The sequence below is a fragment of the Dendrobates tinctorius genome, unplaced genomic scaffold (genome assembly GCF_039654945.1).
Source record: "Dendrobates tinctorius isolate UK_male_01 unplaced genomic scaffold, ASM3965494v1 ptg000342l, whole genome shotgun sequence".
NCBI classification, from domain to species: domain Eukaryota; kingdom Metazoa; phylum Chordata; class Amphibia; order Anura; family Dendrobatidae; genus Dendrobates; species Dendrobates tinctorius.
This window is the reverse complement of record NW_027362008.1, coordinates 2,815,589-2,826,941: the sequence shown is the minus strand read 5'-3', so window position 1 is coordinate 2,826,941 and position 11,353 is coordinate 2,815,589. Positions and strand designations below refer to the sequence as shown.

The 11,353-nt window shown below is 44.4% G+C and overlaps 1 protein-coding gene across 3 annotated transcripts in view; it reads right to left on the bottom strand.

Annotated features, from left to right (window-relative positions):
• Positions 1 to 1,449: 1,449 nt before the first annotated feature.
• The window catches only part of LOC141074928 (uncharacterized), a 42,620-nt gene continuing 32,716 nt past the window's right edge, over positions 1,450 to 11,353 (bottom strand). For all 3 annotated transcript variants that reach the window (XM_073562244.1, XM_073562245.1, XM_073562247.1), the window contains one exon: positions 1,450 to 3,204. In XM_073562244.1, coding sequence (XP_073418345.1) covers positions 1,916 to 3,204 — 1,289 coding nt within the window. In that variant the 3' untranslated portion in view covers positions 1,450 to 1,915. The remainder of the gene's footprint in view (positions 3,205 to 11,353) is intronic.

Sequence of the window (11,353 nt, the reverse complement as noted above, 5' to 3'; positions counted from 1 at the left end):
AGTGGAATGCGCTGAGAGCAATAAAACATAAAAATGATCAGTAAAAATCACATTTAATATCCCATGGAGGTCTGAATTTAAAATGATACTCAAAATCAAAGTGGAAAATCAAATTACAGACTGATCCAACTTCAGTGGAAATGCCTCAAGGCAAGGAAACGATGCTCAGTAGTGTGTGTGGCCTCCACATTCCTGTATGACCTCCCTAAAATGCCTGGGCATGCTCCTGATGAGGCAACCAATGTTCTCCTGAGGGATCTCCTCCCAGACCTGGATTAAAGCTTTAGTCAACTCCTGGACAGTTTGTGGTGTAACGTGGCATTGGTGGATGGAACAAGACATGAGGTCCCAGATGTGCCTGATTTGATTCAGGTCTGGGGAACGGGCAGGCCAGTCCATAGCATCAATGCCTTCATCATGCAGAAACTGCTGACACACTTCAGCCACATGAGGCCTAGCATTGTCATGCATGAGAAGGAACCCAGTGTACCTGCATATGGTCTCACAATGGGTCTGAGGATCTAATCCCGGTACCTACTGGTAGTCAGGGTACCTCTGGCTAACATATGGAGGGCTGTGCAGCCTGCCAAAGAAATGCCTCCCCACACCATTATTGACCCACTGACAAAGTGGTTATGCTGAAGGACTGTTGCAAGCAACAGAAAGTTCTCTATGGCATCTCCAGCTCTCATCCGTGAAGAGCACAGGGCGCCAATGTTGAATCTGCCAATCTTCGTGTTCTTTGGCAAAAGCCAATCGCACTGAATACTGAATGGTGTTGGGCATCAGGCCCACATACCACCCTCATGGAGTCTGTTTTTGACAGTGTGAGCAGACAAAAGGATGCTAGTGGCCTGCTGGAGGTCCTTTTGCGGAGCTGTCACTGCTCCTGCTTGCATAAAGGTGGTAGTGGCCCTGCTGCTGGATTGTTGCCTTCTTACGGGCCCCTCCATGTCTCCTGGTATCTGCTCCATGCTCTGGGCACTGTGTTGACAGACACAGCTACCTTTCTTGCCACAGCTAACATTGATGTGCCATCCTGGATGAGCTGCACTAACTGAGCAACTTCTGTGGGTTGTAGACACCACCTCATGCTACTGTACAGTACCTCTAGGGGTGAGAGCAATGACAAAATGCAAATGTGACCAACACAACTGTCAAAAAGGATGAGAAAAGAGAAATGGTCTGTGGTCACCCCCTGCAGAACCACTCCTGTATAGGGTGGTCTTGCTAATTGCTGATCATTTCTACCTGTTGTCTGTTTCATTTGAACAGCAGGAGAAATTGATTCACCATCAGTGTTGCTTCATAACTGGTCAGGTTGATATCACAGAAGTGATTGACTTGGAGTCACATTGTGAAGTGTTCCCTTTATTTTTTTGAGCAGTGTGTATACTGGATTAAATATTTTTGGATAAATCCTGAAGATCAGTGAGAACATACCGTCAGGTCATCATTTTGTGGAGCGTGGTCTTTTTTCCAGTGTTTTGCTGCCTGGTTAGGACTACTCAAGATAATGCAGAGGAAGAAGTACAGACCCCTACAGACAAACCTCTGATAACACTCAGTTGGGCTTAACATAAAGTTTAACCTAAACTTTACAAGTTAATACCTCAAAAAAAGATATGAGTATTAAAATCTAAAAGAAAAATGTAATTGAGCTCTGCAGCCACTATGCAATGATGTGACCGGTTTAATATGCTCAAGCTGCTGGAAGGTCCCCTTTAAACATCTAAATAATTTTTTTTTTACCTAAAAATCTGTTGTGGATTTGTCAATAAACGCTGATTTGGAACCAAATTGATTCAGCAAAAAGTGGAAGTGTTCCAATGCCTTCACCTGCCCTGAAAATACATGTACGACATTCTCAGGTCTTCCACTGTTTATGGAAACGTACAAGACAGAGTGAACATAACTACAGTTTCATTCTTTCATGAGTTCTCTTATGTAGAACAAGATTATATTTTTGTATAAAACGTCTCTCACACAGTGGACAGGAATACGGCTTCTCTCCCGTGTGAATTTTCTCATGTGTAGTAAGACTGGCTTTACATGTAAAAGATTTCCCACATTCGGAGCATGAATACTTTTTTTCTCCTGTGTGAATTCTCTGATGTTTAATAAGTTGTGATTTATGTGCGAAGCGCTTTTCACATTGTAAACATGAAAACCGTTTCTCCCCGGTGTGAGTTGTTTGATGTACAACTAAACAAGATTTAGTTTTAAAACATTTCCCACATTCTGAACATGAATACGGCTTCTCTCCAGTGTGACTTCTCTGATGTGTCAGAAGATTTGCTTTACTAGTAAAGCATTTCCCACATTCTGAACATGAATACGGCTTCTCTCCTGTATGAATTCTCTGATGTGTAATAAGACTCCATTTATTTGTGAAGGATTTCCCACATTCTAAACATGAAAATGGCTTTTCTCCTGTGTGCATTTTCTCATGTCTAACAAATTTGAATTTATCTGTATAACATTTCCCACAATCTGAACATGCATAGGTCTTCCTTCCTGTGTGAATTCTCTGATGTCTAATAAGACTCCCTTTATATGCAAAGGACTTCCCACATTCCAAACATGAAAGTGGCTTCTCTAATGCGTGACTTCTCTCATGTATAACACATGTTGATTTATATGTAAAGCATTTCCCACATTTTGAACATGAATATGGCTCCTCTCCTGTATGAATTCTCTGATGTGCATTAATAGTTCTTTTATGTTTAAAGCATTTCCCACATTCTGAACATGAGTACGGCTTCTCTCCTGTATGAATTCTCTGATGTTTATGAAGATTCCCTTTATCTGTGAAGGACTTCTCACATTCCAAACATGAAAATGGCTTCTCTCCTGTGTGAATTCTCCCATGTCTAACAAATTTTGATTTACATGTAAAGCATTTCCCACATTCTGAACAGGAGTATGGCTTCTCTCCTTTGTGCTTTCTTTGTGTTAGAAAATCTGAGCTTTTAGCAAGTTGCTTGTCACACTGAAATCTTGTATCCACTTTGTCACCTGGAATTGTGGTAACAATGTGAGATTGCTCAGGAGAGGGTTCCTCATGATTAGGAGGAGTATAAGAAAGTGAAGTGCTGTGAAGTCCAGGTCCATGAAGGGTAATGAGGGTTTCTCCATTAGACTGCTTCCTGATATCTTCTTTCTTACAATTTAATGATAAACCGTTATTGCCACAAGAATTTCCTATGAAGATAAAAGATAGATTGGATGTAACTTTTTTATTTAACAACACAAAAGGGATTTCTACATTTATTTTATGGAGCGCACAATGAAGACCCTCGTCAGTGAAAGGACCGGTAATAAAACTAGATGCCGTAACATTAACACAATGACGGGTAAAGATAATAACACTTATATACTGGTGACATTGGCACAAGTCAGGGGTGGCAGAGATTAGACAGCAAATAGACAGTTCTGTCATCAGAAATTACCCCCTTAATATATCACCAGTGCCATTTCTCTCTCTCAAGCTTCCTATCCAGCCCTTAGTGTAGAAAAGTGTCCACACAATTAAAAATGGAGTTTAAATATTTCATTACCGTATGTAAATAAGATTGACTAGTCACAATGGTGGTCCTACATCCAGGAGCAGTTGAGCTCCAGCCACCGTAATCATGTACTCAGTATATGGCTAAGGGCATGATAGGAAACCTTAGAAGACTGCAATAGCTCTGAAGGCACATGAAGGGGGTAAATCCTAAATTACAGGCGCACTTTAAAGAGGACCTGTTAGAAAACAAAAAATTGAGATAAATAACTTGTAAAAATCCTTGAGCTCTGATGATTCTTCTGCTCCACGCTGTGTCAATCCATTGCAGAGATATTCACATTTATCCCTCCTGGAGTGCACTATGTGAAGTCTCTTCGTTCTTCAGTTGTCTCTGGTGACGTGGTTTCTCCAGCCTGCCCAGATGCTGATAATCACAGCTTGGTAGCCTCAGAATGCTAGATCAGATGCCGAGCTGGGATTAGCAGCGTCTGGGAGGGGTGAAAGCGAATGTCCCCAGAAAAGACTCTCAAGAAACCATAGCTGGACTGCAGAGTAGAGATTTCACATGATGCGCTCCAGAAGAAACTAATCTGAATATCTCTGTAATAGAGTGACGCAGAGGAAAATGGAAAACAGCGGAAGAATCAGGGGAGCTCAGGGCTATGTACAAGGTATTTATCTCAATTTTTGGAGCAAGTGACAGGTTCTCTTTACAGTTTATGTTGAAAGTAGGAAACATTAGTTTCCTATTTTCTACTCATACAATTCATGAAGTTTATTATTCTTTATCGAGTGTAATAAAAACTGATCAATGTGTATAACATACGGTACCAATGAGAAATACCGTCACCAGGTAGAATGCGTCACTGATGGCTTATAACACTATATATCACTTATGGCTGACGGCTGTCAGAATTTGGGAACACGAAAATGTCTGGAAAAACAAAAAAGTAATTTTTGTTTTATGACTTTTCTACAATAAATAAAGTAAATATAATTGGTATTGTCCTCGATTTCTTGTATTGCCCAGAGTTCCAGCGACCCTCCACCCTGGGACTGAACAAACACTACACATTTCCCTTTTCCAGCCCCCTATGGTGTCCCCTTGCTCCCCCCTCAGCTCAGATCGGTGGTCCCTTCCCCCAGGATGGCCAGTGCAGTGGCATGGGGGCTGCAGTAATAAGTCTACCCCACCCTCCCCCGCCTTTCCTGTGCGGTGACCTATGGGGCAGCGCCACATCCTATTAACTCCCGCAGTCTGCTGGGCGTCACCAGTTACAGATCTATTCTGCACCTGGTTTCATTGCTCCCGTCAGTCGGTGATAAAGCAGCCGTCCTCCTCCTCATATACTGCCCCCATCATATTATACAGCGCTGTGCACTCACAGTTGATCATTTTCTATCCAGTTAATTCTTCTCTTTTCGCTGCTCTTTGTAGAAACAGGAAGTCTCTTGTCCTTGCATTTATCAGTCCCTTCTTCACCTCCTCCCCCTGCCAGGGACCCGAGCAGTGACTGATGACTCATACAGGGAAAATTAACCTCCAGTTTCTACAGAGCTTGGAAGGATTCAGCTCGTCAGTTATTAATCACCTGATGTCATAGATCTAATGGAAAAGAGAAGAATTAGCTGCGCAGAAAGGAAAATGATCAATTGTAAGTGGACAGTGCTACATAATATGATGACTGCAATATATTAGGAGGATAACAATTTGATGGGAGGAGGAGAGCAGCTTTACACTTACGTGGCTTCCATAACACCCGGGGCTGACTGAGGCCTCTATCTACCGTATTTTTCCGACCATAAGACGCACATTTTCCCCCCAAAATTTTTGGGGAAAGTGGGGGGTGCGTCTTATGGTCGCAATACACGGTCTAACCTGGTGGCAGCGGGCGGGGCTCTGCGGTGTGGTGGTGGCAGCGGGCGGCGCTTTGCGGTGCGGTGGTGGCAGCGGGCTGTGCTCCGATGCAGGGGCGGCGGCTCCGCCGGCATTTCTTCGCAGCCCGGAGGCCCCCGCAGTTCCCTTGCTGGACGCCGCCATGTTGCGGTGGCCTCCGAGAGCATGGACGCCGGGAAGATGGCCGCCGGTCCGAGGACGGCGCATGCGCAGCTTCAGATCTCGTCCCACCGCAGTGCCCACCTGCCCCAGCACAGCTGCCCCAGCACAGCTGCCCCAGCCCCAGCACAGCTGCCCCTGCCCCAGCACAGCTGCCCCTGCCCCAGCACAGCTGCCACCACCGCAGAGCCCACCTGCCCCAGCACAGCTGCCCCTGCCCCAGCACAGCTGCCCCTGCCCCAGCACAGCTGCCCCAGCCCCAGCACTGCTGCCCCTGCCCCAGCACAGCTGCCCCTGCCTCAGCACAGCTGCCCCTGCCTCAGCACAGCTGCCCCTGCCTCAGCACAGCTGCCCCTGTCCCTGCCCCAGCACAGCTGCCCCTGCCCCAGCACAGCTGCCCCAGCACAGCTTCCCCTACCCCAGCGCAGCTGCCCCTACCCCAGCACGGCTGCCCCAGCACAACCAACCAGCCCCAGCACAGAGCCGCCACCGCACGAGCCTGGACCACTAAATGACTCCTGTGACTACTTCTCCACCTGTGCCGGATCCCATCCCAGGTAAGCTGAATTCGGACTGTAAGACGGACCCCCATTTGACACATTTTTTTTCCCCCTATTTTCCTACTGAAAATTGGGGTGCGTCTTATGGTCCGGTGCGTCTTATAGTCCGAAAAATACGGTACATGACCATTCTAACTCTGTATTCTGATTCTGACCTCGTCCTCACTCCTATATTTTGTCTAGTACCGGCCATCTTTGGTTTCGATCTGACATGTTGACCTTCTTCTGTCAGCTCACTCTACCAGCCAGCACCTACTATGAGGATACAACTAAGTCCAGATCACAGTATTGTGGTAAAAAGATGGAAGCCGGGATACCTCTGGGATCTGCTATATGGAGACTGTCTGTAAGCGCCTTATTACTAGGAACGACCGGATTTCCTCCATCAGTTCACCTTTACAGGAGGAAAATGGAGGACACAAGGAAGGGAGTCTATATACGATGAACGTACAGTCACTTCTCAGTCTCGAGGATTAGGGTCGTTTCATCAATCAACTTGTGTAGCACATTGTGACAGGGCCACTGGCAATGTATGTGAGGGGAGATGTGTGTCATGAAGGTGGCCATCTTCCGTGACGTGAAACCCAGAAGTTTCTGTCCAGCATGTGCTGATGGGTTAATCGGCCATGATAGGGTTGGGTTTTTGTGAGTAGCTGTAAGTGATGGGTGGAACAGCTACTCACCATATCTCCACCTCAAGCGTGTGGTTCGGCAGGTAAAATAGCCGGCCACTGAGGGTTTTTTCGGCGTGTGTTTGGAGGCAAGGAAGTCTCCAGTCTGGAGCTCCAGTGGGAGCTGAAGCTTATTGTATCCTGAGTGGGTGAATCCCGCAGGCACTCGGACTGTGATAGAAGTGATCTTTTGTTTTGCCGTTACGCCAGAAAGGCAGTGTTCATTATGTGAAATCCTGCACTGGTTTATGCCGTTTATATAAAAGAAATAGAGTAAAGCCAGCTCACCTGTTGTGGCGTGTTGTCAGCACGGACTGCAAGGAGACCGCTTGGAAGCAATGTAAAAAAAGAAAAGTCCAGCTGATAAAACAAGGCTATTTATTGAAAAAAATTCAAGTTAAGACCAGCATCCTGCAGACAATTAGCGGCAACGCGTTTCGGACACTACATGTGTTCTTTGTCAGAGCTGCACATTGACATTTAGAAGAACAATTTATACATACTCAGTAAAAAAAAACCCACTCCCCCTCATCAATCACAGGATTGGAATAGCAATTGTAGTGCACCTGAACAATTAAAAACATATGTGATGCAAGAAAACACAGGTTGACAAGCAAAAAACCCCCCTGCAATTGTACCAGCGAATCAGTAATGAAATAATAGCTCTCTCCGGAGATTGAGTCCACAAGGATGGCAGGAGTCCACGTTAAATATCCAGAAAGCCGCACCATCGCGCAGATATGTGCGGGTGTCACCTCCTCCTGCTGATCAGACAATATTTTCCATTGCTAAACCTTGGAGACATGCCGTGTTGGGCTGATGGCATTGTATGACCTGTTTAGCGGCCTGTGACATTGTGCGAGAAGAATGAGAGATGTTACCGAGATGGTTAAATGCTCAGACGTTTCTTCATGTTACGGATGGTGCAGCCCACATACACTTTACTGCATACGGAATAAGTAATTATCTACACCACATACTGACTAATACAATTCATAAAGTGTTCAGAGGAATTTGCGTTAGAGAAATTCTTAGTGTTTGTCACAAATTTGCATATTCTGCTCCGGCTTTCACCACATTGAAAAAACCTTCACCATCCTCCAGCCGTGTAGAGCGGCCATTGCTTCTCCGATTATTTGGAGCTGGTGAAAGACGGCCTAATGTTCGGCCTCTTTTTGCTACTACCGCACAACCCGGTTCAAACATTTTGGATAATATCCTATCTTCCTCCAAAAGGGGTAAATATTGAAGTATAATGTTTTTTATATTACAGAATTGTGGGCTATATTGTAAAGATAATACGGGCTTACTTTGCCATTTTTTCTTTTTTTGGATGAATCCTCCACTAAAAGTTCAATACTATATTTTTTGCTCTATGTAGCATCCAATTTGAATAGCCCCGATTAGAGTTTTTTTTCCACTTTCTTCCAATTCCCCCTTTAATTTTACTACATCATTGCAATTCCGTGTTATACGGGTGAACTCCCCGACCGGGAGCGACCTGATCGTGTGCTTGGGGTGACAGCTGCGTGCATGCAGTATGCTGATGCCTGACATTGACCTTTGCCCTCCAGAAAAGATCTAAGAAAGAAATGGAAGACGCATGAGTGCTGGATGTAAGAGAGCAAATGTCTTCTTATTAATGTAGTTTACAAAATCGGGTCCAGTAGCAGTATCACCCGTCCACATAAACAGAAGATCATCAATGAATCTGGCACACCACTGTATATTGGCAATGAAGGGATTGGAGCTTGTATAGAAATAATTTAGTTCCCAATAGGTCATTACTACATTTGCTACTGATGGAGAAAATTTCGCCCCCATTGAGACGCTCCTGCATTGTAAATAAAACTGATTGTCAAAAATGAAAAAATTGTGCGTCGTCAGGAAAAAAAACAAATCCAATATGTAATTACATAAATCTGCTGATTAATTACTATAGCGGGACAAATGAAATCGTAATGCTTCCAAGGCAACCTCATGAGGGGCGCCGGTGTACAGGGACACCACATCACAACTGACCCAGGAATGACTGCGATTCCAGGACACCTGGGGCAGCTGTTTCCAAAAACCGCATGCTCTTTGTACTAGTGGTTGCAGCATATGGTCGCTCCCGGTCGGGGAGTTCACCCGTATAACACGGAATTGCAATGATGTAGTAAAATTAAAGGGGGAATTGGAAGAAAGTGAAAAAAAAAAACTCTCTAATCGGGGCTATTCAAATTGGATGCTACATAGAGCAAAAAATATAGTATTGAACTTTTAGTTGAGGATTCATCCAAAAAAAGAAAAAATGGCAAACTAAGCCCGTATTATCTTTACAATATAGCCCACAATTCTGTAATATCAAAAACATTATACTTCAATATTTACCCCTTTTGGAGGAAGATAGGATATTATCCAAAATGTTAGAACCGGGTTGTGCGGTAGTAGCAAAAAGAGGCCGAACATTAGGCCGTCTTTCACCAGCTCCAAATAATTGGAGAAGCAATGGCCGCTCTACACGGCTGGAGGATGGTGAAGGTTTTCTTCAATGTGGTGAAAGCCGGAGCAGAATATGCAAATTTGTGACACTAAGAATTTCTCTAACTCAAATTCCTGTGAACACTTTATGAATTTATGAATTGGAAACCAGGGGAAGAGTCTTGAGGAGATCATTTGCATATTCCCAGTGCCTTCTGGGATAAGTGAAGAGTCTCCGCGAGCTCAACGATCACTGGGTTTTGGCCGTTGCAGCTGAAAAGAGGAAATCGGAGAAACCAGGGGAAGAGTCTTGAGGAGATCATTTGCATATTCCCAGTGCAAATTTTGGCTCATCTTTCATCTTTTTAAGAAATCTCAAGATGGAAGAGGCCAGGAGCCATTTGGTGAGCTGCATTTCTTGCTACATGTTCACAGATTTACCAGTGGAAAAGCCAAACTTCACATGCCACAAATGCAAGCTTGTGACCCTGTTGGAGGAAAAGTTGCAAAATCTCGAAGAGAGGTTAGCTACGTTGAAGATCATTAAGGAAGGTGAAGAGTTCTTGGACAGAGCAGAATTATCTCTTCATGTTACAGAAAGAGAAGAAATTCGAAGTGCACCTGAAGAAACAGAGGAATGGAGACATGTGACCCAGAGAAGCAGGAGGATCAGGAGGCAGTCAGCACCCATACTGCTCAGAAACCAGTACCAGGCTCTCACGCAGGAAAACGATGAAGAAATACATCAGGATAAGACTTTGCCAACAAGCAGCAACCTTGTACGCTCTCAGAGTCCTCCTGGATGGAGAAAGAAAAATGTTGTGAAGAAGAAACGGAGAGTGGTGGTCATGGGGGATTCCCTGTTGAGAGGAACAGAGGCCGCTATCTGCAGACCGGATATAACTTCAAGAGAAATGTGCTGTCTTCCAGGTGCAAAAATTAAAGATGTGTCTGACAGGATATCAGGACTCTTCAGACCTACAGATGACTACCCATTCCTGCTACTACATGTGGGGACAAATGACACCGCAAGAAACGACCTGGAAACCATCTGCAGAGACTTTGAAGACTTAGGCAAGAAAGTGAAAGAACTGGGAGCGCAGGTGGTCTTCTCTTCCATCCTCCCAGTGGATGGCCATGGAACAAGGAGGTGGAATAAGATTCTGCAGGTGAACAACTGGCTACGTCGATGGTGCCGTCAGCAACGATTTGGATTTCTGGATCACGGAGTGAACTACTTATACGATGGACTACTTGCTAGAGATGGGGTGCACCTTACGAAGACTGGAAAGCATGTATTTGGAAGTCGCCTTGCTACACTTGTAAGGAGAGCTTTAAACTAGAACAACATGGGAAGGGAAGCAAAAGACCAGAAAAAGCCATACACCTGACAAATGCTATTGAGAACTCTGCTAATAGAAGTGGAAAGGAAGAACAAAGACGTAAGAATCTAATTAATAAAAATATTGGAGAAAGAGAAACCAATCACAAACTAAAATGTTTCTATACTAATGCACAAAGCATGGGCAACAAACAAGGAGAATTGGAACTACTAACACAGGAAAAGGAATATGATGTCATTGGAATCACTGAAACTTGGTGGGACAATACACATGATTGGAATACAAAACTAGAAGGATACAACTTATTTGCAAGAAACAGACTTGATAAACGAGGAGGGGGTGTCGCATTGTATGTTAGAAATGCGTATATCTGCACAGAGATTGAAGCTTCAGAGACTGGGAGTTCTGTGGAAACTGTTTGGGTAAGAATACAAGGACAGAACAATGGAAAGGACACCATTGTAGGCATTTACTACAGGCCGCCTGTGCAAGCTGAAGATATGGATGAACTCTTTATGCATCAAATGGCCAAGTTCTCCAAAAAATATGACATAGTTGTCATGGGAGATTTCAACTATCCAGACATTTGTTGGGAATCTCTCTCAGGCAAAACTAACAGGTCAAGGAAATTCTTATCCTCTCTTGCTGACAACTTTATCTTCCAAAAGGTAAAGGAGAAAACAAGGGGAACTGCTACCTTGGATCTAATCCTTATAAACAGGGAGGAAATGGTTGAGGAGGTAAAAGTG